This window comes from Dermacentor albipictus, chromosome 1 (genome assembly GCF_038994185.2).
Source record: "Dermacentor albipictus isolate Rhodes 1998 colony chromosome 1, USDA_Dalb.pri_finalv2, whole genome shotgun sequence".
NCBI lineage: Eukaryota > Metazoa > Arthropoda > Arachnida > Ixodida > Ixodidae > Dermacentor > Dermacentor albipictus.
The window spans coordinates 524784514-524809902 of record NC_091821.1 but is presented as its reverse complement, the minus strand read 5'-3'; the positions used below and the strand labels follow the sequence as shown (position 1 = coordinate 524809902).

The following is a 25389-nucleotide window of genomic DNA, read 5'->3' as shown; positions in this document are numbered from 1 at the left end:
GACGACGCAGGGGCGAAATCGAACGCCGACGAGGGGAAGTAGAGCGCCGAGATTCTGACCGGCGATCAGTGTCGACACGTCGCGCTGAAAATGGAGGTGGGGCGGTGTATGGTGGCGCGTAGCTGGGCGTGTCAAAGCTGGTACGCTCAGTTGGGGTGCGGCGGCGACAGAAGCGCGCTACATGACCAGCAATGCCGCAGGCGAAGCAGATAGGCTGGTTGTCTTGAGTGCGCCACGTCTCGGTGGGACGCAAAAACTGTGGCGACGGTCGGGCAACTCGAAATGAAGCCGGATGCATGGGGGTTGAAAAGGAAGCTGTCTGTGCAGGTGGCCGCGCAACCATGGCTGCATAACTGAGCGGCAGTGACGTAGGGTGAGTGGCAAAAGTGGTATGGGCCAGCGGCACACTCACAGGATTGGGTGGGGGTGTTGTAGGAGCTGCAGGAAACGCTTCAGATATCTGAGTTCGGATGGCTTGCTGCAGCGTTGGAGGCAAAGTTGTGGTAGGTGCGTCGCTGTGAGGGAGCAGCGAGAGCTGCCAGGCCACCTCTTCACGAATGAAATCTTTATTATGCTGCGAGAGGGTCGAGTTTGTTATCTCCGCAGAAACCGCGACGCTCGAGACGGAATCGGCGTGCTGAATGTTCTGACAGGCGATGGAACGTTGGCGGCGCAGCTCGTCAAAGCTCTGGCAGAGATTAATGAGGACTGATACGCTAGTTGGGCTTTTGGCCAGCAACGTCTGGAATGCGCTGTCCTCGATGCCCTTGCGGATGTGTTTAATCTTGTCATCCTCTGACATGCTGGGATTTACCCGCTTGCACAAATCGAGAACATCCTCGATGTAGCTGGGGAATGTCTCTCCAGGCTGCTGTGCGCGCTGGCGTAGACGCTGCTCAGCGCGTAGCTTACGCACAGCCAGGCGATCAAAGACTTCAGCAAACAGAGTCTTCAACGCGGACCGGCTCGTAAAGTCTGATTCGTGGTTGAAAAACCAAAGTTTGGCTACGTCGGCTAGGTAGAAAGGCACGTGGGTCAGCTTAGACTGGTCATCCCATCTGTTATGGGCACTTACACGTTCGTACGATGACAGCCAGTCTTCGACGTCGTGTTCGGCGGTCCCACTGAAAATGGGTGGATCGCGTTGACGAGGGACGCAGGCGCAGATGACAGTGGCAGCCGGGGGTGCAGGCAACGTGGTGGCGGGATCAGGCATTGTGCTGGGCGATCTTGATGGCAGGGTTCGAGTGTGGAGCTCCAGGACGAGGCGAAGGATCTCAGCAACCTCCCCCAAATGCGATGAGGTTTATTGTCGTTCACACTGGTGTGGAACGCTAGATAAATCAAAACACTGCAAGGGCTGTCCGTAACACGGGGCTCGCTCGCGATCACGGCACGGTCCTGCGTCTTCCTCTTCAGACGGCACATAAGCAGGGGCGCGTCTGCTTCATTGCAATATATATGAATATATATATATATATATATATATATATATATATATATATATATATATATATATATATATATAGTGGTACGTGTAGAAAGATACAGGCGGAAGAGGCTATTTACATTGGACTGGAGCCAGAGAGCCAGGCCGACATTTTCTCGCGCCAAGGGCACAGACCCACTTCGTCGTCGTTCTCGCGGCGGCTCGTCTCTCGGGTATCTACCGATAATATCGTAATACCATGCCCCGGCGGCAAAAGCACCGTCACGGTGCTTTTAAATAACCAAGGCACGTGGAGAGTTGTAGGGGCTCATTCGGGTGACGTGGACAATATCACTGGTTGTCACACCGGAGGACATAGTGGGCTTGGCTAGAAAAATTTCAAAGGTGACATCGGTCACTTGGCGGAGCACGCGATATGGGCCGGTATAACAGGAAAGCAGTTTCTCACAAAGGCCAACTTTACGCGATGGTGACCAAAGCAACGCGAGGGTGCCGGTCGCAAAATGGACATCACGGTGACGCAGGTCGTAGCGTCACTTCTGTTTGTTTTGCGAGACTTGTAGATGAACGCGTGCAAGTTGACGAGCAAGGTCAGCACGGCCAATTGCATCACGGGCATAAGCGCTTGTTGAAGCTGTGGTGGACCGAAGCACGATGTCTAGTTGTAGCGTCGGTTCGCGGCCATACAAGAGGTAAAACGGAAAAAAGCCGGCAGTTTCGAGACGGGAAGAGTTGTATGCAAAGGTAATGTAGGCTAGAGCCAGGTCCCAGTCAAGGTGGTCGTCTGAAACGTATTTGAATAGCATGTCTGTAAGGGTGCGGTCCAAACGCTCAGTGAGCCCGTTCGTTTGAGGGTGGTAGGAGGTATTAAATTTATGCTGAGCAGAGCAGGCCCGCATCATGTCGTCAATGACTTTCGCCAAAAATGTACGGCCATGACGCGGAGCACCATGCATCAAAATGATATCATGTAGAAGGAAGTCCGCAACGTCAGTTGGGAAACTGGTCGGAAGATCGCGGGTTACGGCGTAGCGGGTTGCGTAGTCAGCCGCGACTGCAGCCCACTTGTTTATTGATGTAGATTCCGGAAATGGGCCGAGAAGGTCTAAGCTAACACGATGGAAGGGCTCGGCAGGGATGTCGAGCGGCTGCAGGTAAACAGCGGGGGGGCTGGGAAGGCTTCTTGCGTCGTTGACAAAGTTCACAAGCGCCTACGTAACGTCGTACAGAACGGGCAAGGCCCGGCCAGAAAAAACAGCGACGTACACGGTCATAGGTTCGAGATACGCCGAGGTGTCTTGCCGTTGGTGCGTCGTGGAGCTCTTCTAGAACGGTTGAGCGGAGGTGTTTAGGTACAAGTAGGAACTCAGAGCCGTCCGGATGAAGTTTACGACAGTACAGAGTACCGTCGCGGAGGATGAAGAGGCGTAGAGTGGCATCGGCCGGAGAGCGTTCAAAACGGTCGATGAGTCCTCTGATGTTGGCGTCACGACGTTGCTCGTCGGCGAAATGAAGCAGCTGCGACACATAGAATACACAAGCAGCACTGGTAATATTGGAGGAGTCGGGGTCGTCAACAGGGTAACGCGACAGGCTGTCAGCGTCTTGGTGCAGGCGGTCAGACTTGTAGACCACAGAATACGAAAATTCTTGTAGTCTCAAAGCCCATCGACCAAGCCGGCCTATAGGATCTTTTAGGGATGAGGGCCAGCAGATAGCATGATGGTAAGTGACTATGGAAAAAGGGTGACCGTAGAGGTAAGGACGGAACTTCGTAACCACCCAGACTACAGCAAGGCATTCTCGTTCCGTAATGGAATAGTTGCACTCCGATGGTGTGAGGAGGCGGCTTACATAAGCGATAACGCGATCCTGGCCACGTTGACGCTGGGCTAAGACGGCACCTACGCCATCACCGCTGGCATCTGTACGCAATTCTGTAGGGGCATCAGGGTCGAAGTGGGCGAGAATGGGTGATGAGGAGAGAAGAGTGACGAGACGATAGAAGACGGCGGCTTCTGCAGTACCCCACGGGAATTGTACGCCTTCCTTCAAAAGATTAGTGAGAGGTCTAGCAATTGCCGCAAAACCTTGAACGAAACAAAGAAAGTACGAGCATAGGCCGACAAAACTTCGAACGTCTGCGGCTGTCTTCGGAACCGGAAAGTCTCGGACAGCGCGAGTTTTCTCGGGATCAGGCTGCACTCCGGAAGCATCAACGAGGTGGCCAGAACAGTAATTTGGTGGTGGCCGACACGACATTTCGACGAGTTAAATTGCAGCTTTGCCTTTCTAAATACATCAAGTATAGCTGTTAGACGCTAAAGGTGAGTGTCGAACGTGGGCGAGAGGACGATGACGTCGTCGAGGTAGCAGAGACATGTGGACCATTTGAAACCACGGAGCAAGGAGTACATCATACGCTCAAAGGTGGCAGGGGCATCGCATAATGCAGACGGCAACGAAGATCGATAGAAGAGAATAGCTGGAACCGTGGAGGCAGTTAAGGGCGTCATCTATACGTGGGAGCGGGTAGACGTCCTTCTTAGTAATGTTGTTCAGATGGCGGTAGTCTACACAGAAGCGCCACGTGCCATCCTTCGTCTTAATCAACACTGCAGGTGACGCCCAGAGACTCGAAGAAGGCTCAATGATGTTTTTGTCTAGCATTTTGTTGACTTCGGTTTGAATTACTCGGCGTGCCAACGCAGAAACTCGATACAGTCGTCGGTGAATAGGAGTAGCATCGCCAGTAATAATCCGATGCTTGACCGCGAGCGTCTGGCCTAAAGGGCGATCGTCGAAGTCGAAAGTATCTCTGTAGGACGATAATAATTGGTAAAGGTCTTGAGCCTGCGCAGAAAACGGGTCCATTGCAACCATTTTCTGTATCTTGGGAATGGTGGCCGAGGCTGGCACGATGGGCCTGCTAAGCTCGCAAGAAGCATCGGTTGATAACGCTGTCACGTGATGGTACCCGAGACAATCAACGTTGGCAAGGCTAATACGTACCTTGCGGTAAAATTTGCTTTGCCAAACCAAAGTTAAAGATAGGTATGCGAGTGCGGTTCGCAGTAATAGTAAGTATACTGTGAAGCACGGTAACGTCATACTGTAGTGGAATGTCGGGCAGAGGAGTGACGAGGTACTGGCCATCAGGGACTGGTGGGGAAGACAAGAGTTAAATATAGGCTATTTATTTTGGCGACAGGCGAAAAAAGCCGGTGGGGCGTAGGTGGCACTGGGGTGCGTCAGAAGGTTCACCGAGAATCGGCAACTCAAGGCGAAGGGTACTGGCAGAGCAGTCAATGAGGGCAGAATGCGCGGAGAGAGAGTCGAGGCCGAGAATTAGGTCGTGGGGCCAATGAGCAATCACGGTGAAGAGAACAGGGGTGTGGCGGCCGGTAATGCTGACTCGTGCCGTACACATGCCGATAACAGGCACAGTACCGCCATCCGCAACACGGACGACGCGGGCCGACGCTGGGGTGAGGAGCTTTTTGAGTCGTCGTCGGAAGGCAGCACTCGTAATAGAAAGATGTGCGCCTGTATCGATGAGTGCAGTGACATGATAGCCGTCAACGTCAACGTCAAGAAGGTTTTGGTTCGTTGGTAACGTGGGCAGAGGATTTGAGGGCGGGGTCGACAACGCAGCTTCACCTCCAGAAGCTGCGTTTCTCTTTTGGTAATTTGTCCTTAACATTGACGAGTGATAGTGTGATTGTGTGATGAGTGATAGGTGTTGTGTACGTTGTCCCATGCGCGGACTGCGACTACGTGTACATTGGCGAAACTGGTGACTTTGAAAGGCGTCTTAAACAGCACAATTATGACGTCAGAAAAGAAAATGTGAAATCCAGTGCCTTGGCTGAGCATGCCACTTCAAGCGGCCACGCAATCGACTGGGGGAAGGCACGTGTCCTTGCCAGGGAAAAAGGGCTATCTCGACGCCTTTATCTTGAGTCCCTCATGACCCAGACTACGCCACACACTCTGAACAGGAGCGATGGCAATCTGCCGTCAGTGTATGCGCGCTGCCTGCGTCACGTGTTCTAGACTATTTAAGCGAGCTGCCCGAGCACCTTTGTTTATATTACCTGTGAACAAGGCTCCCATGTGGGAGCCGAAACGTCTTATTTTCTTTTGAATCTTTATTTGGTCGGCGAAGTGCCCCGGGTTTTTGTTTACCCTTTTAACCATGTTTCATCCCGACCAGACGGGCTTCCGTCAAACACTGAACTTCATTAACGGCCTGCATCATCGCAATCGTGGTTGCTGGCGGATCGGGAGGCGTTGCGGCAAAAGCTGGCGGACAGGCGGCCTCGAGCTTGCGGCGAACAATACGGGTGACGTCGTCACAGGTGGTAGCCTGACGTGGTCGACCCTCACATGTCGACGTAGCAGCAGTGTTGGGTAGCCGCGTGATGTGGTGTGTGATACGGCGGCTTTTAGCCTGTTCAAGGCAACAGCATTCTTTAATGATGGCGTCGATTGTCAAGACGTTGCCGAAAACAAGTAATTTGAAAGCGTCGTCGGCGATGCCATTTAGGCCATGTGACACTTTATCAGCTTCAGACATACCGTCGTCAGATTAGTAGAACTTGTTGTTGGGCGAGTTGGTAGGTATTAGCGAACATTGTTTAACTGCGCGAGCAAACGAGCCACAAAGACAGCGAGGGACAGGTCCCTCGCTGTCTTTGTGGCTCGTTTGCTCGCGCAGTTAAACAATGTTCGCTAATACCTACCAACTCGCCCAACAACAAGTTCTACTAAACTATGTATCTTCTACAGCGGGCTATGGTTTTTGTGTTCCCACTCCTGTAAACCGTGTTCCGGAGATCATCGCCAACATCGTCACTGCGAAGTGCCGCGCGCGCTTAAAAAAAAAAACTGCGCCCGTCCTTGTCCCTCGCTGTCTTTGTGGCTCGTTTGCTCGCGCAGTTAAACAATAATCGTCGTCCGATTTTCGGCATAGAACCAAGACGTCGAGTATGTATGAAACGTATGGCTCTGTAGATGTCTGAACACGAGACGCAAGAGCCTTTCTCGCGGCAACCTTGCGGCCAATGGGGTCGCCGAACAGTTCCCTGAGCGTTTGTTTGAAATTGCCCCAACTGGTTATCTCATCATCATGCGTTTCGTGCCACACGCGTGGGGTGCCGCCGAGATAAAATATGACATTGGCGAGCATGATCGTTGGGTCCCACCTGTTATTAGCGCTGGCATGTTCATATAGCTTGATCTATTTGTCGACGTCCTGTCCCTCCAGGCCAGAGAACACACCAGGGTCGCGATGTTGGGCAACCGTGACGACGGGAGCAGTCGGACAAGCCGAAGCCATTGCAGAGGTGGCCTCATCACCGGAAGGCATGGTGACAAGCTTGATGTACCGACCACTCCGGAGTTCTGTGGCGAGGACGGGGATCACTCACCTCCACCAGAATGTAACGTGTAGATAGATATAGACGGAAGAGGCTATTTACAAGCTATTCACACTGGATTGGAGGCAGAGCGCCAGGCCGACATTGTCTCGCGCCAAGGGCACAGACCCACTTCGTCGTCGTTCTCGCGGCGGCTGGTCTCTCGGGTATCTACCGATAATATCGCAATGATATATATATATATATATATATATATATATATATATATATATATATATATATATATATATATATATATATTGCTGCGGGAAGAAAACAGGCCCACAAGAGTAAAATAACGTATAATTACAGATTATGGATATGGCGTTAGGGCAACTGCCAGACTTCGTCTTTTTCTAGTCCAATTCAACTTCTTTCACTTCACCGTAACATCACCCTCCCGGCGGGGTAGCTCTGTCCCGGTGCAAGTTATACAGCCTCACTTAATGGGGGGACATTGGGCTTGAGCCTGGTGACGTGAACAACATCGCTGGTTACGTTGGGAGGCACTGAAGGCTGACCGACTGGGGCGATCTCGTATGTCACGTCGGACAGTTGGCGCAAGATCTGGTACGGGCCAGAAAAACGGGACAATAGTTTTTCCGACAAGCCGACGCGACGTGAAGGCGTTCAGAGAAGGACAAGGGAACCAGGTGAAAAATGGTGGTCTCGGTGCCGAAGGTCGTAGCGTCGCTTTTGAGAAGCTTGCGAGACTTTGAGGCGATCACGGGTGACATCTCGGGCCAGGGCGGCTAAGTCAATAGCATCGCGAGCGTAACCAGTGCTGGGTGATTGTACTGCGGAAGGTAGCAACGTGTCAAAAGGCAAGGTGGGGTCGCGGCCATACAAAAGGAAAAATGGTGAAACTCCGGCAGTGTCGTGACTGGACGAGTTGTATGCGAAAGTGACGTATGGTAAAGCGACGTCCCAGTCGCGGTGATCGTTGGAAACGTACATGGCGAGCATTTCAGTGAGTGTGCGGTTGAGTCGCTCGGTGAGGCCGTTCGTTTGAGGGTGGTACGTGGTAGCAATCTGATGTTCTATAGAACAGGAGCGGAGCAGATCATCGACGACCTTCGATAGAAAGTAGCGGCCGCGATCCGTCAGCAACTGGCGAGGGGCGCCGTGGTGCAGGATGACGTCTTTCAGTAAGAAGTCGGCGACATCTGTAGCGCAGCTGGTTGGAAGCGCTCGTGCGATGGCATATCTAGTGGCATAATCGGTTGCTACAGCAATCCATTTGTTTCCTTTGATGGAAATTGAAAACGGGCCAAGGAGGTCGAGGCCCACACGGAAGAAGGGCTCCGTAGGTATATCAATTGGTTGAAGCAAACCAGCGGGAGGCATAGCAGGTGTCTTCCGGTGCTGACAGAGGTCGCAAGAAGCGACTTAACGGCGCACAGAGCGATAAATGCCGGGCCAGAAGAAGCGGTGCCGCAGGTGGTCGTAAGTACGAGTGACACCCAGATGGCCAGCAGCAGGAGCGTCATGAAGTTGCTGGAGCACGGCGAGTCGAAGGTGCTTGGGGAAGACTAGGAGGAGCTCCGGGCCGTCAGGACGAGCGCTGCGACGGTATAAAGTTCCATCGCGCAAGGTGGACATCCGAAGGGACGGGTCATTGGGCGAGGAGCTTAGGCGTTCCATAATTGTTCGAAGAACAGGATCCTTGCGCTGCTCGTCGCCAATATGGAGGAAGCCGGAGAGGGACAGAACACTGATGTCTGAGTCTGCATCGGTATCGTCCGGTTGATCCACGGAAGTGCGGGACAGGCAGTCAGCTCCTTGATGCAGGCGCCCTGACTTATATATAATAGAAAATGTATATTCTTGTAGGCGCAATGCCCAACGTGCAAGTCGTCCAGTTGGGTCCTTCAAAGAGGAGAGCCAGCAGAGGGCGTGATGATCGGTCACAACGCAGAAGCTTCGACCGAAAAGGTACGGTCGAAATTTCGCGACCGCCCATACGAGCGCGAGAAGTTCTCTCAGTAATGGAGTAATTTCGCTCGGGCGTGGAAAGAAGGCGGCTAGCGTAGGCGATGACACGATCCTGGCCCTGTTGACGCTGAGCGAGGACAGCGCCGATGCCATGACCACTCGCGTCAGTTCGTACTTCGGTGGGCGCAGAAGGGTCAAAGTGTGAGAGAATCGGGGAAGTTGTAAGCCGCTCAATCAGGGGAGAGAAGGCTTTCTCCTGTAGTGGTCCCCAAGAGAAAGAGGCGTCTTTCTTAAGAAGATCAGTGAGAGGGTGAGCGATGTCGGCAAAATTCTGCACAAATCGCCGGAAACAAGAGCATAAGCCCAGAAAACTACGGACATCGTTCGTTGAACAAGGTAAAGGAAAATTTCGCACGGCGTGAACTTTCTGTGGATCAGGTTGGATTCCGGCGGCGTTTACGAGATGACCAAGCATGTTAATTTCACGGCGACCGAAATGGCACTTGGAGGAGTTTAGCTGAAGGCCAGCCCTGAAAAACACGAGAGTATGGTTGTGAGGCGCCGCAGGGGGCTCTCAAAGTTCGGCGAAAACACAATCACATCATCGAGGTAACACAGGCATGTAGACCACTTCAAGCCGCGCAAGAGAGAGTCCATCATGCGCTCGAATGTAGCTGGCGCATTGCATAATCCAAAGGGCATGACTTTAAATTGGTACAGACCATCCGGTGTGACGAAGGCGGTTTTCTCGCGGTCCATCTCATTGACGCTAATCTGCCAATAGCTGGAGCGGAGGTCAATTGATGAAAAGTATTTGGATATGTGAAGGCAGTCAAGAGCGTCATGAATGCGAGGCAGGGGATAAACATCCTTTTTTGTTATCCGGTTGAGGTGACGGTAGTCAACGCAGAAGCGCCACGAGTTGTCTTTTTTCTTTACTAAGACAACCGGTGATGCCCACGGGCTACTGGAAGGTTCAATGATGTCCTTGTCCATCATCCTGTCTACCTCTTTCTGTATGATGGCCCTTTCTGTTGCCGAGACACGATATGGCCGCCGATGAATGGGGATGGCGTCACCGGTGTTGATACGATGCGTGACAACAGATGTCTGGCCAAGTGGACGGTTGTCCAAATCAAAGATGTCCCGATAAGATGACAGGAGGTGACGAAGAGCTGTTGTTTGCTCGGAAGGAAGGTCGGATCGATCATCTTAGAAACATCGTCCGCAGGCGTCGAGCACGAAGGAGTGGATGACAAAGGTCCGTTCGTATTGACGAAGGATTCAGAGGTCAAAAAAGAAATCTGAAATTCTTCCAAAGGAGTGATATGCGCTACGGTGATACCGTGTGGCAACACATGTGACGAAAACCCAAAATTGAGGATGGGCACGCGAGCGTAGTTTTCGCGGATCCGAATTAAGGTGCTCGGTAGGGCAATATTACGCGACAAAACCACGTCAGTAAGCGGCGACACGACGTACTCGCCATCAGGTACGGGAGGACAGGGCGTCAGGAGGACATTTGTAGCCGCCTATGGAGACAGCCGTGCAAATTCAGCAGAACATAAGCGGTGTGGAGCACAAGTGGTTGCGTCGCCAGGAAGGGGCAGATCCAACTGTACAACACCTGCGGAGCAGTCGATTTGGGCAGAGTGTTTCGAAAGGAAGTCGAGGCCGAGAATTAGGTCGTGTGGACAGTGTTCAAGGACGATAAATAGAACAACGGTATAATGGCCCCCAATGGTCACACGTGCTGTGCACATTCCAAGGACTGGTGACGTACTCCCATCGGCGACTCGCACGGTGGACGGTGCGGCGGGGGTCAGAACCTTTTTGAGCCTTCGGCGGAGAGCAGCGCTCATAACTGAAAGCTGCGCTCCTGTATCGACGAGAGATCTAACAGGAACGCCATCAACTTCAATGTCCAGAATGTTTCCACATGTAGGCAGGGTCAACAGAGGATTTGTGGGCCGTGTCGGAGTTGCAGCTTCACCTCCGGGAGCTGCACCGCCTAGTTTCCCGAAGCGAAGCGACCGGTTGCAGAAGGAGACGAAGAGCGGTGAACGAGTGGCGAACGGGACCTACGACCTTGCGGAGACGGAGAGCGGCTGGATCTTGGTGGAGCACTGTTGGCGTTGATTTTCCTAGTCAGGGTATAGGGCGAGAAAGTACGATTGTCTCGTACTTGGCGGTAGTGACTCGGAGACGACCACCGAGGAGACGACGACCAGTGGTTGCGGCAATGACGGGCGATGTGTCCAATACCGGAACAATTAAAACAGATGGGTTTATCATCCGCTACGCGCCATTCAGCTGGGTTGCGGCGGAGTGGTGGAAAGCTTTGCGTGTGGGAGCGAGCGGTCGGAGAAATTTGGTAGGTGTTTGTTTGGCGGACCGAGCAGAGAGATGGAATGCCGAAACTTGCTATTTCCTCCCGAACGACCGCTTGTATAAGGGAGATAGCGGTTACGCTTTCCCGACAGTCTGAACGAACTGGAGCCGGGGCCATGGCCTCAAGCTCACGGCGAACGATGCGCGTTATTTCTTCCGGTCCTGTGGGCTGAACGAACCGCGGTGGGTCTTCGCAAGAAGATGTCGCGGCGGTATTGCGCAATCGGTCGAAAGTTTGAGTGACGCGGTGGCCCTTCGCTTGTTCGAAGCGCCGGCACTCCTTAATAATTGCATCCACAGTGGCACAATCCTTACACATCAAGAGATTGAACGCATCGTCTGCAATACCTTTCAATATATGGCCAATCTTGTCTGCCACCGTCATGTTGTCATCAGCCTTGCGACAGAGGGCCAGCACATCCTGTATGTACACGACATAGGATTCTGTGGACGTCTGAGCGCGGCACGCAAGTTCTTTTTTTGCTGCCAGCTGACGACCGACAGGTCTGCCAAACAGGGCTCGCATTTTTTCTTTGCAGACATCCCAGCTCGTTAGGTCAGCTTCATGTGTGTCATACCATTGCGTCGCAGTTCCCCTCAGATAAAATATTACGTTTGCAAGCATCATTGTAGAATCCCAAATATTGTTGTCGCACACCCGCTCGTACATCGTAAGCCAGTCCTCGACGTTGGCGTTGTCCGTGCCACAAAATGTTCCCGGGTCCCGTGGGTGAGTGAGGATGACCGTTGGCACGGGCTGCCGAGGCATTGTCGCTTGTGTCGGTTGATTTGCCATTGTGGCAGCAGGTAGATGACGTCCGCTGCGAAGTTCCGTGGTTGTACCCCGCACCTTCCACCAAAACGTTGCGGGAAGAAAACAGGCCCATAAGTGTAAAATAACGTATAGTTACAGATGATGGATATGGCGTTCAGGCAACTGCCAGACTTCGTCTTTCTCTAGTCCAATTAAACTTCTTCTTTCACTTCACCGTAACAATATATATTATTGTATTATACTCTCTCTCTCTCTCTCTCTCTCTATATATATATATATATATATATATATATATATATATATATATATATATATATAGCGCTGGCGTAGGGGTAGAGCATCCGCCTCGCGTACAAGCGGAACGTGGTTCGAATCCCGTGCCGCGCAATTTTCCACCGAATTAATAAAAAAATCCGCGTGTTGCTAAAATTGCACAAAAAGGCCTGGAGTGCGGCCTGATCCCGGTGACCAGAAGGGGCAACGCACTCCCTCACCAGAGCAATATTGGCCACCCTAGTCCAGTACTTCGCCACAACCTCTTACAGGTATACAACAATCAAACCCCGGCCCTCAGCCCCCAGCAGCTGCGAAGCAGGTCTGACTATGGCGGCGGTCAGACTTGCGACGCAGCATAGGGTGCTAAGAATCCCTAATTCAGGACAGGCAGGCCGCCATTGGAATGTGAACCTGGCAAGTTTAATGCCATAACGTTATCAAGTGAGGCGAGTCTGGCAGTGCTATTGGAGGAATTAGGGGGCAGCAAATGGGATATAGTAGGGCTCAGTGAAGTTAGGAGGACAAAAGAAGCATATACAGTGCTAAAAAGCGGGCACTTCCTGTGCTACCGTGGCTTAGCGGAGAGACGAGAACTAGGAGTCTGATTCCTGATTAATAAAGATATAACTGGATACATACACGAATTCTATAGTATTAACGAGAGGGTGGCAGGTCCTGTTGTGAAACCTAATAAGAGGTACAAATTGAAGGTCGCACAGGTCTACGCCCCTACATCCAGTCATCATGACCAGGAATTCGAAAGCTTCTATGAAGATGTGGAATCGGCGATGGTAAAGTCAAAACGAAATACACTGTACTGATGGGCGACTTCAATGCCACGGTAGGCAACAAGTAGGCTGGCGACAAGTCAGTGGGGGAATATGGCATAGGTTTTAGGAATAGCAGGAAAGAGTTATAGTTGAGGTTGGAGACCGAAACAATTAGTGCACAATGAATACCTTCTTCCGCAACGGCATTACTTGTGCTAAATATTTGTGCTTAATAAATGAAATGAAGAAACAGTAACGTAATGGAAATTAAAGTCGACAAAAAAACTTGCCGCAGGTGGGAACCGAAAGCACAACCTCCTCATATCATTGATTAAGCACAAGTAATTTCCCCCTATGTTGTCCTTGGTGTCAGTGTTTGTTGGCTTCTCATGTTATGACTAATAAAAATCGGGCCCCTCGGTTAGCCCCCTTTCTTCTCGTTTATTACATAACCAGGATCTCGAATCCGGCAACATTGATGCCTTCAGGTAGCATAGCTGGGTTTATTGACCAGTTGCCTTCACCCAAAAAGATCACGTTCTCGTGACGCCTGCGGCAACAAGGACGTTCGACGTCCGCCGCCAAGGTCTGAGTGGTGGCGCTGGCTAACACTCCCGGGGTTGTACTAGTACACATAAATACTGAAGAAAGTGGATGGCGAAACAGCGCCGCGGTAGCTCAGTCGGTAGAGCATCGAACGCGAAATGCGAAGGTTGTGGGTTCGGTTCACACCTGCGGCAAGTTGTTTTTTCATCCACTTTATTTCCATTACCTTTTCGTTCGTTCATTTCATTTATTAAGCACAAGTAATTTCCCCTATGTTGTCCTTGGTGTTAGTGTTTGTTGGCTTCTCATGGTATTACTATATATATATTTATATATAGTCACGTGGTGGTAACGTCAAAGAACACAGTAACAATACTGTGAAAAGCAAAACTAGCTTTTATTGGGCGAACCTGTGCCCACAAAACAGGTTACAATTAAAGTACAATGAGAGCGGCGAACGCAGTCGGCGATCGTCGAAAATCTGATCAGCGGGTCAAGTGCGTCGGCTTTTATACAGCAGTCATCGAATGTTCCAGACTAATCGTTCGGACCCGCATGCCTTCCACAAAGTTCTACAACATTCGAGTCACGCGATGAAATCAGATAACACAAGGTTCGGCGACAACACAGCGGATAGAAGCATCGATAACTTTCCAGAAACTTCGGATACATGCAGACGCGTCCCGCGCTGTGCGATAACATTTGTTAGGCGCCGAAACGTGGTCGCCTGTTAAATTTAAGTACACGTGTCAATACCCCCCTCTTAAAAAGCATCGACCCGATGCTGCAAACAAACGAAGTTAATAAACAAAAGCACTCTTAGCAAAGAAAACAAAAATAACGAAGTTCGTCAGCGTCCGTAAAAGGGTTTAAGGCGCACCATGTGGACCACTTCAGATCGAGCGCGGCGCCGCTGTGAATGTGAAATGCCGTCTGGCACGACCTCATAGTCCAGTGCGCCAATACGTAGGATGAACTTGAACTCGTAGAGGCCGTCTGGCGTGATGAAGGCAGTCTTTTCGCGATCTCTCTCGTCGACTTCTATTTGCCAGTAGCCAGACTTGAGGTCAATCGATGAAAAGTATTTAGCGTTGCAGAGCCGATCCAATGCGTCGTCTATCCGTGGAAGGGGGTACACATCCTTCTTCGTGATCTTGTTCAGTCAACGATAGTCGACGCAGAAGCGTAGGGTTCCGTCCTTTTTCTTTACGAGGATTACGGGAGAGGCCCACGGGCTTTTCGACGGCTGGATGATGTCGTCGCGCAGCATTTCGTCGACTTGTTGCCTAATAGCTTCACGTTCTCGCGTCGAAACTCGGCAAGGGCTCTGGCGGAGTGGTCGAGCGCTCTCTTCGGTTATTATGCGATGCTTTGCAACTGGTGTTTCTCGAATCCTCGATGACGTCGAAAAGCAGTCTTTGTATCGTCGGAGAAGACTTCTGATCTGTTGCTGCTTACTCATAGGAAGACTTGGATTCACGTCGAAGTCTGGTTCGGGGACAATGCTCATCGGGGTAGATGCGGCTGAATCCGAGAGGACAAAGGCATTGCTGGTTTCCACAATTTCCTCGATGTATGCGATTGTCGTGCCCTTGTTGATGTGCTTGAACCCTTGGCTGAAGTTGCTGAGCATAACTTCCACCTGCCCTCCGTGGAGTCGAGCGATCCCTCTTGCGACGCAAATTTCACGGTCGAGCAGTAGATGTTGGTCGCCCTCGATGACGCCTTCTATGTCAGCGGGTGTTTAAGTGCCGACGGAAATAATAATGCTGGCGCGCGGCGGGATGCTCACTTGATCTTCGAGCACACTCAAGGCGTGGTGACTACGACAGCTCTCCGGCGGTATCGCTTGATCTTGTGAAAGCGTTATCGACTTCGACTTCAGGTCGATGACTGCGTCATGTTGATTCAGGAAGTCCATGCCGAGAATGACGTCTCGTGAACACTGTTGGAGGACAAGGAAGGTGGCAGGGTAAGTCCGGTCATGAACGGTAATTCTTGCAGTGCAGATCCCAGTCGGCGTAATCAGGTGTCCTCCAGCGGTGCGTATTTGAGGGCCTTCCCATGCAGTCTTAACTTTCCTCAACTGGGCGGCGGTGGATCCACTCATGACGGAGTAATCGGCTCCTGTGTCTACTAAGGCGGTGACTGCGTGGCCGTCGAGAAGCACGTCGAGGCCGGTGGTTCTTTGTCTGGCGTTACAGTTAGGTCTCGGCGTCGGATCGCGGCTGCGTCGTGTTGAACTGAAGCTGGAACGTCGCGTCGTCAAGCCGTCTTTCGTCGGTGTAGTCTTGGCTTCCTGACTTCGTCGGAACGGCGGCGTGTCGTCATTAGGTCGTCGAGATGGTTTCTTCGTCGTCTTCGTCGGCGGCGGAGGATCTTCGTCAGTTCGACGAACAGCAACCGCACCTCCATCGGTTGCTGCTTTTAGTTTTCCGGATATGGGCTCGCAGAGCGGCCCCGGGCTGGGCCGGTGTATGGTCGGCGCTGCGGCGACAGGTAGCGGCCTGGTGACGGCGAACGGGACGGCCGTCGAGGGCTCCACTGAGTAGCGGCGAGGTAATAGGCGATGTCACGTGCGCGCGCGCCAAGCTGTGGACGCGGCGCATTCACGGCGAACCCTCGCAGTCCCATCTCCCGGTAGGGACATCGTCGGTCGACATGACCCGCTTCTCCGCAGTGGTAGCGGAGCCGGCGGTGCTCAGGAGCGCGCCAAATGTCCGTCTTCCTCGCGTAGGTGCGCTGGGCGAAGTGTGGTCGTGCTGGCGGTGGCGGCGGCGGACGACGGAACTGCGGCGTGACAGGGCCCTGGCGCGGTCGCGGAGGGGGTCCTTGACGGCGTGCGACGGCGGCGTAGGTCATCGCTTCTGGCTGGGGTTGCGGTAATTGAGATTGCACCTCCGGAATTCCAAGCGACCGCTGAACCTCATCTTTGACGATGTCAGCGATCGAGGCCCGCTGAACCTCATCTTTGACGATGTCAGCGATCGAGGCCACTTGAGGCTGCGACGACGGCAGGACCTTGCGCAGTTCTTCACGCACAATGGCCCTGATGGTTTCTTGAAGGTCGTCCGAACCTAGTCCTTGGATGGCATACTGCGGCGTGTGTCCCTGGCGGTTATACTGCCGGGTGCGCATCTCCAGAGTTTTCTCGATCGTCAATGCCTCTGCAGAAAACTCAGCTACAGTCTTCGGTGGGTTACGAATAAGTCCGGCGAAAAGGCCTTGCTTGACGCCGCGCATCAGGAAGCGAACTTTTTTCTCCTCCGACATTTCCGGGTCGGCGTGCCGGAAAAGACGGGCCATCTCCTCCGTGAAGATTGCGATCGTCTCGTTTGGCAGCTGCACTGTGGTTTCTAGTAGAGCTTGGGCTCGCTCTTTTCGCACGACGCTTGTAAACGTGTGCAAGAAGCCGCTTCGGGAAAGGTCCCACGTCGTTAAGGTGGCTTCCCGATTCTCGAACGACGTCCTGGCGGCGTCTTCCAATCTGAAATAGACATGCCGCAGCTTGTCGTCGCTGTCCCAATTGTTAAACTTAGCGACCCTCTCATACGTTTCGAGCCAGGTTTCCGGATCCTCGAATGTTGATCCGCGGAACGCCGGAGGTTCCCTGGGCTGCTGCAGCACGATGGGGGACGCTGGGGCTGCCATTGGGGTTGCCTTGTCCACAATCTTCTTGGTCTTCTCAGGTAGAAGTCCGTGCTCCGGGGGCAGCTGTTGAAGACGGCGGCTTGCTCGATGCTCCGGGACTACGTTGGTGTTTTATTTGTGCTCCGGGCTTGGATCACGGCTTGTCGGGGGCGTCCGGTACATGAAAGAAAAGCACGTCCACCAGATGTCACGGGGTAGTGACGGTGAAGAAAGCAAGAATACGGTGGAATACAAAACTAGCTTTTATTGGGCGAACCTGTGCCCACAAAAACAGGCTACCCTTATAGCACAGCGATAGCGGCGAACACGGTCGGCGATCGTCGGAAATGTGATCAGCGGGTCAAGTGCGTCGGCTTTTATACAGCAGTCATCGAATGTTCCAGACTAATCGTTCGGACCCGCATGCCTTCCACAATGTTCTACAACATTCGAGTCACGCGATGAAATCAGATAACACATGGTTCGGCGACAACACAGCGGATAGAAGCACCGATAACGTTCCAGAAACTTCGGATACATGCAGACGCGTCCCGCGCTGTGCGATAACATTTGTTAGGCGGCGAAACGTGGTCGCCTGTTAAATATAAGTACACGTGTCAATATATATATAAATATAAACGAGAAGGCAGGGGATTAACCGAGGGGCCCGATTTTTTCGTTAGTCATATAATAAGAAGCCAGCAGACACTGACACCAAGGATGGCATAGGGGAAATTTCTCATTATGCAAAAGAGAGGTGAGGCGTGCAGACAGGAGACAAGAGTATAGAAGTGGACAGCAGGGACGCCGACTATCAACTGAAGGGAGCACTGAGGCGAAAAGAGAAAGAAGACACATAACTCATCTGTGAAAGCTCAGGAATGGTATCACAACCTGTCAGTCGGGTACATGTGTCGATCTGCGAGAGAGATAACTGTTAAGGCACGGAATCTCTTCCTTATGTAAAGTAATCGAAGGCTGACTCACGCACGCACTTCCACCGTTATAGATATGCCATGCCTTTACCAAAAGACGCGTATCTTCATTCTTATGCCTGTACAATATCGCGCATTCATGTAACTCTGGCGTGCAGTTACAATCTTGGCAATGTAGGGAACGATTAGAAGGCGATCCACCGGTTAACGACCTTTTATGTTTCATTAGCCAGTGATTGATACACCGCCCCGTTTGGCCTACGTAGAACTGGCCACAGCTAAGGGAACTTTTATAAACCACACCCATACGACAGTCAGTGAACCTGTTCTTATTGTGCTTCACTGGAGAAATATTTTATTTCTTCACTGGAGTTTATCGTCTGCATGGCAGCACATGTTTTACCTAGCTTAGTGGGAGATGTGAAAGCAACATTAACATCATATCTATTTGAAACGTTTTTAAGCCTATGCGACATTGAATGGTCAGGTCAGATCAGTTTATTTCCTTAAAGGCCCCTTTATCAGAGGTGTTACAAAAATTCAACATGATAACAAAGGAAACATTTGAAAAGTGGTAGATACTTTGTATAAACAAGTGCATACTCGTGTCAAATTGTCATTTATAATAAAAAACAACAACAGTTAATTTGGCCGAAGAGAAGAAACAGTGGCAATGGACAAATAATTTCAGTAACTAGTGGAACATTTGAAAAAAGGTAGATACATTGCATACAATCAAAAACGTACGGCAGATGATGAATTTGTACAAAGAGGTAATTAATTTGACAAAATAGAAGCAAGCTCAGCAATGAACACATGGTGATTATCTGTATATACAACATGGTGGGGAAGGGCATTCCAAGCAGTTGCTGTTCGCGAAAAAAAGAAGCAGAGAAGGTAGTTGGGTGTGAGCGTGGTTTTAAAACTTGGAGTGGATGACGAGCGCGTTGCGATATTCTTGCGGGTGGAATGATGTATGGCACACGGTTAAGGGAACTGTAGAAATTTTTGATATGGGTTCCAGATTGCTGACGCATATTCGACTTTAGGCCGGATAAGTGATTTGTACGCCGCAAGTCTGACATCCTGAGGTGCATGACGCAAGTGGCGCCTCATAAATCCGAGTGTTTTGTACGCTGATGATACTATGCGTGTTGATATGCGTGCCCCAGTTAAGATCACAAGAAATTATGACGCCTACGTACTTGAATTATTTTACTGTTTCAATCCGATTGCTGGCTATTGTGTAAGAAGGTGAGAATGGTGTACAACTACGAGTAAATGGCATATGTTTACATTTTTTGGGATTAAGAGTCATTAGCTAATGGGCACACCAAGTCTGTACATGGCTGAGATTTTGTTGCAAATTGTCTCCATCAGTGTCAGTGTTAATGGTATGATAAAGCACGCAGTCATCAGCGAACATCCGAATTTTGCAAGTTACATGAAGGGGTAAGTCATTGATGTATATTAAGAATAGAAGTGGTCCAAGAACAGACCCCTGAGGTACGCCTGATCATACCGGGAAGTTGACGAAGGACTGGTCGTTGATAGTAACGAATCGCTCGCGCTTAGTGAGGAACGTTTCTAGCCATTTCAATACATCCATGTCTAAATTCAAGAAATAAAGTTTATTTAATGAGTAACGGTGAGGGACTTTGTCAAAAGCTTTTTCATAGTCGAGGAAGATAGCATCAGTTTGTTTATCACAGTCAAGATTCGCATGAAGGTCGTGAAGGAAAAGGGCTAGTTGGGTATCGCAAGAAAAGCCCTTACAAAATCCATGCTGAGCAGGGAAAAAAAATGTTGGCGTCTAAATGGTCCATGATGAGTGAGTAAATGACGTGCTCCCTTACCTCATATGGAAGACTTGTTAAGGAGATGGGGCGATAATTTAGTGGGTTATTCCTGTTGCCTCCCTTGTAAATAGGAATGAACTTTCCTACTTTCCACTCATAAGGGATGTAACCTGCTAAAGGTGACTGAGAAAACAAGAGACACAAAAATGTAGCTGAGATATGCTTAGTATTTTTTTAATAGTTTCGAGTTAATACCATCGACACCGGTGGATGAAGATAGCTTGAGGTTATCAATTACTTTGCAGATACCATCTATGGAGAACGCGATGGCCACTATTACAAATACTATGTTACTAGACATTAATGGTAGGGGAGAACTAGTATCTTTAGTAAAAACTGAGGCGAAGGCATAGTTGAACTAAATGGCGCAGTCAGAATAGCCGGAATGAATGTACGGAATGACTGTACGGAATAGCCACTACTGTTTTTTTGCTACTACTGCTTTCTGTAATCACGTCTGTCCCCCTATAAACCGACTTCTTTAGGCACTCAGCCACAGTGGCCACTGCTACACTAGGATAACCTGATTCTAATAGGCGCCAGACCTGCGCATTAAAACTGGCGCTCATTTCGGGCATGCAGGGTCTGGTGAGAGAAAACTTCAGGCACTTCTCTCACCTTAAGTCTTCTCTAGTGAGAGAAGACTTAAGTCTTCTCTCACTAAAGAAGGTTGCTGTAGCTGCTTAACATGAAAGTTCTTTATATGCTACATTGTCAGCGGTTTTCGGAGTCGCAAATCTGCTTGCTGACCAGCTAGTGAGTCGCCATCTAATTACAAGAAAGTCAATAAGAAGCTTCTGCGTGATGACGCAAAGACCGCTGTGGAGCTTTACTTGCACCATAATACGTATTCCCGTTCACGCAATGCCAGATCACCGGATAAGTGCAACGCGGCAACAATGCTGGTAGAGAGATTTTTTGTGAGGCTTTGGGTGGAGAGCACATAAAGCTGCAATGAGCTTTCATATTCTACTTATCTACTGGCGTAATGTTTTCGTTAGGGACATATTCATTGATGTGCAATCATTTTACGATTTTTCTTCTCCGAGAAAACTCGCGCAGCCCAATAAAGTTTTGTTGCGCCTTGTGTTTAAGTATCGAAACGGGAGTTGACCGCAATGCAATAGCATGGCTGGAGAGATGTGTGCTTACCTCAGCAGTTCTGGAGTGCCTGGCCATTTACGGATTTTCACCGCACATGTCGAAACGAGTTCACCGCTAGCGTCACGCCACGCCAAACTAATTTCACAACTGAAATACCTGATGCAACTCGTAGTTGAAGAAATTGGTTTTGGTGCTTGCGAGCGACAATCACGTACACGAAATACCCGCCTTATCCGCATATCTCCCGGAGGCCGCGCCATCCGCGCTTTGGTTCGCAACAGTCAAACTTACACTCGTGAGACCGTTAAAATCAATGATGTGTGAAAGTCCCTAGATGCGAGGCAACCCCATTCTTGCATTCCTAAGACTACGTAACAAAGCGCCACGCAAGAGAATCTTCGTTAACGAACTTACAGAGGCATCATCATGTGCGCAAAAGATTTCATGCGCATGGGCGTACACAGCACAATACGGGGGTTACGTACAAGTGTCATGGCACAGACACAAGTAAAAAAAAACAAAGAAAACAAAGGGCCGGCTGCACATGGATGTTGGCGCGCTGGTTTTTGTCGAGACGGCGCGAGCGCCACCACTTTACTCTGCTCCACTATTAGGATTCATTATGCAAAATAGAACTGAGGAGTGGAGACAGGACACAAGCGTAGAAAAGTGGACAACACGAACGCCGACTATCAACTGAAGGGAGCACTGAGCACTCAGCATTTCTATTTTGCATAATGAATCCTTACCAACTAGCTCAGCTTTCTGTCGTTCCACCAATAGGGATGCGCAGAACTCGCGACGCCTGCCCTCGCTGGAAGGCTCTGACTGAAAGATATAAGAATGTCACTGTGTTTTGTTGTATTCAGGTGGCTCAGTGGCAGCAGTATCAGCTTGAGAAGCGGAGTTCAGCCAAAGTGCATAGTTTTGCGTGGTGATGTTGCGATAGCCCCAGTATCTTGATTCTTAAAATACAGGATACACTCTTTCATGTATCTGAAATAGGTACGTATTCAATTTTTGAAAGGTATATTGTTATAAAGGTACAAGATACCCACAGAGTATCTAAGCTACATGTATCTTCGATACTGCGGAGCATTGAGTATAGCATTGCCATTTGTTGGGCGTGTTGGTAAATTGAAAGCATATTTAGCGCCAGCAAACAAGGACGTAAGGGAGACGACAACACAATGCGCTATAGGTAGCATAGTTCTCGCCACGTTGTTGAACTCGTCCTGGCAAGTTCCGTTTGGTGCGCAACTTGCGAACGGCTGGACGACCAAATAGCTCTGCGAATTTTGCTCTGTAGTCCAATGAGGTGGTAAGGTTAGTCTCGTGCTTGCGGGAGCTCTCACTGGCGATGTCAGTCAAGTAAAGGATGAGATTGTTGAGCGTGTGTGCGTCGTTGCATTTATTGTGCTTGCTTACGGTGTCGTATCACTTAAGTCCTGGTCGTCGGTTCCGCTGAAGAAACCAGGCTCGCGTAGCCGAACAACGCCACAACAGACCTCAGTCGGAGGTTGGCAAACAACCTGTTGCTCTTTGTCTGTGGCTTTGAGAGAAACTGGAGGCAAGGTAAAGCTGCAGAGTTCCGGGGCTGTAGCGAACCAGCAACCTCCACCAAATATAATGGGGGTTTGGGATGAACACTCTTTATAACTAAACACAATCTCAGCCAGCGAAGTGGCCTTTGAATAAAACAGCGCAAACCTAGCGCTCATCAATCGTCGTTTTCTTCTATTCTTCCAGCGTGATCAGCGCACTATGCTTCTTGAAATAGCTGTAATATTCTTCAAAACATATTAAACATCAAAGAACACTTTGCTTACAACCAATCGCCCCATATGCGAGGAATCGGCCGAAAATTTCTCGCCATCTTGTAGTGCTTCATTACTGCCTTCGAAACTCAAGCACATAACGTTATCATCATCCTGTCAGTATAAAATATGACATTGTGTCCGATATATAGGACATGCGGCATTTGTGGTTTAAACGGCAAAGAGAAACCCGATGGTGCACTTTATCCTAAACTTGTTCACACATTTTATTGTCGGAAAACTAACTAGTGATAGCAATCTGCGTTCGTGAAATGCCTTAGAGCACCTTTAAAATTGCATGGTTTGCCGCTTGGCATAGTATAGAAATGAACGCTGTCTCAAGCAACAGCGTCCGGAACCATGTGCAACACACACAGAGTAACAGGCGACACTGCCTTGAGCCCAACAATTCGGTGGGAGCTGCAGTATAACCACCGCGGTCGCGCGGTCCGGAACCCTCGAGGATGTGCATATTAAGAGATGCAAGCCAGGCGCTCAATATTTTTTTCCTCATCCGACGAACAACTCGCCCAACAATACCTCTTCTAGAAGGCAGGTCACGCTCCTGTATGGCTGCACTCTACTGCCACCCACGATAAATCACGTCATGATAGTTTAGTGCCTCCATGTGGCACAAACGCTACTAGATCCAAGCGCTCAACTTGAGTAAGCTTATGCCTCGCTTCTTTAATGCCATTGAATAGTTCTCAACCTGCGTTTGCTAATTTCTCCTTGAAGTGCTTATACGCAACAAGACTGTGCTGCACTCCATCGCACACATCGAGCGAATTTGTTGTGCGGCTACTAACCGTGTTACACGAAAACATGAAAAATGACCGACAAACTTTTCATAACGTGATTGTTCGTTAGAGAAGTGCAAAACGACGTGGCAAGGTCTGTGCAGAGTGCACTCGAACAGTCATGCCTGCTTGCTATATTTAAGGTCTTCTCGAAGTGGTAATAAATCTCGGGAGCAAAGTTAGCTAAGCACAGAGGACTATTCTTTGGTTGACGAGGTACGAACGCGTCACCTCCTTTGGGCCTGTCGCGGCCAAGGGCATACACCGTCCTTTCGTGGAGGTAATAGCGCGGCGGGTGTGCTTAGAGAACAATCGTAAACAAGGGCACTGTGCAGCTAAAACGGACAAAGCATGGACGCTCTTTCATCAAGTCTCTGTCACATGTCATGGAGTTCGAGACAGAGCACATCTTACCCCATCTTTTCCACATTTCAAATCAATAGCGCTAAGTAATCTCCGGCTTCGCCGCGGGTCGTTCCTGGAGCGGCGGGCCTGTGATGGCTCCTGGTGCGCGGAGTGCTGACTGCTTGCTGTAAAAAGCCTGTTGTTTATATGTCGCATATTGTCAAGTCAGTGTTGTGACAGTGAGCTTTCGTGGTGATCGAGTGAGATTTTGTCATGTTTGCCTGTGGGCTAGTGCAGTTAATTTAATTAGTATGTGAATGTTTACTACCGGTAGGCATCTTGACACTATTACGTTGTTGGCTGATGCATATAGGCCACTGCCCAGTCACATGATAAACTCAGACGTGGCGCTTTCAGGGACGTGTACACTTTTTTGGCAATCCCCTTCGCGGGCAGCGTGGCTTCTAAGGCACGTTTCTTGCAACCGAAACCGGTGACGTCACGGCGCGAGTTGGTGGCGAAGCGGGCGGACGCGTGTCTGCAGTCTAGGCCGGCGCCCGACGGAGTGATCTCCACTGGCAACACCACCGAGGACTGCCTGCAATTGAACGTGTGGACGCCAGTCGACCCAAGCCAGCGCTCGGTAAGGAACGATATCATGGGCGAGATCGACGAAAAGCTACGTTTAGGTGCCTCTGCATATAACAGCTGCTATTTCTTTTCACTTAGTTCTTACTGCTCACTTATACTTTATGGACTACTTTGTTCGATGACTATGTTCACGGCGTTGGCAATATTGCGCAAAACGGCTACCTGAATAATCGATCACAAGCGTTCGACGTCCGTTTAAATGAACTTCGTAAGAAAGTATTTAGGGATGGCACATGTTGAGTCCACAGCTCTTGCACAGTTTTTCCGTTCACAGTCGCGCAAAATCATGAAGACTGAATAATTTGGAACGCCTCCTAAATGTTTAGTACGCAAATGCATTGAAACGGTTACAGAATATTCTACACCAAGGTGTTCAATATCACCAAAACTTCAATACCACATTTAGCGTTTGACGTAGAAGTTCTGCGAAAACCCTCAAGGTGGAGAGAAGTAATTAATAAAGGGAAAATCAGACATCCAGCCTTTCGTACCAACTGCTACAAAGGAAACCCATACGGGTTCCTCGAAAGAAAAAGCCTCAGAGGTGAAGCCTCAGAGGTGAAGAAAAATGTGTCATGGTCCGGGGCTAGAGCCAGAGACTACCGCCTTTCCGAGGCAGCTGCTCTACCATCTGAGCTAACCAGGCGGCTAGCAGATGGGAGGGCGAAGTAGAATTTGTCGACAA

At 50.2% G+C, this 25389-nt stretch overlaps 1 protein-coding gene and 1 long non-coding RNA gene across 7 annotated transcripts in view; one reads left to right on the top strand and one right to left on the bottom strand.

The window, feature by feature from the left end:
- LOC135908158 (cholinesterase-like) overlaps positions 1-25389 on the top strand; it is an 828064-nt gene that overhangs the window by 73572 nt on the left and 729103 nt on the right. For all 6 annotated transcript variants that reach the window (XR_011511619.1, XR_011511618.1, XM_070532652.1 and 3 more), the window contains one exon: positions 24471-24696. Coding sequence is in view for 4 of the 6 variants with exons in the window: in XM_070532652.1 (XP_070388753.1) it covers positions 24471-24696 (226 nt within the window). In the remaining 2 variants the exon portion in view is untranslated. The remainder of the gene's footprint in view (positions 1-24470; positions 24697-25389) is intronic.
- LOC135908140 (uncharacterized) overlaps positions 1-25389 on the bottom strand; it is a 64777-nt gene that overhangs the window by 26123 nt on the left and 13265 nt on the right. The window lies entirely within an intron of this gene.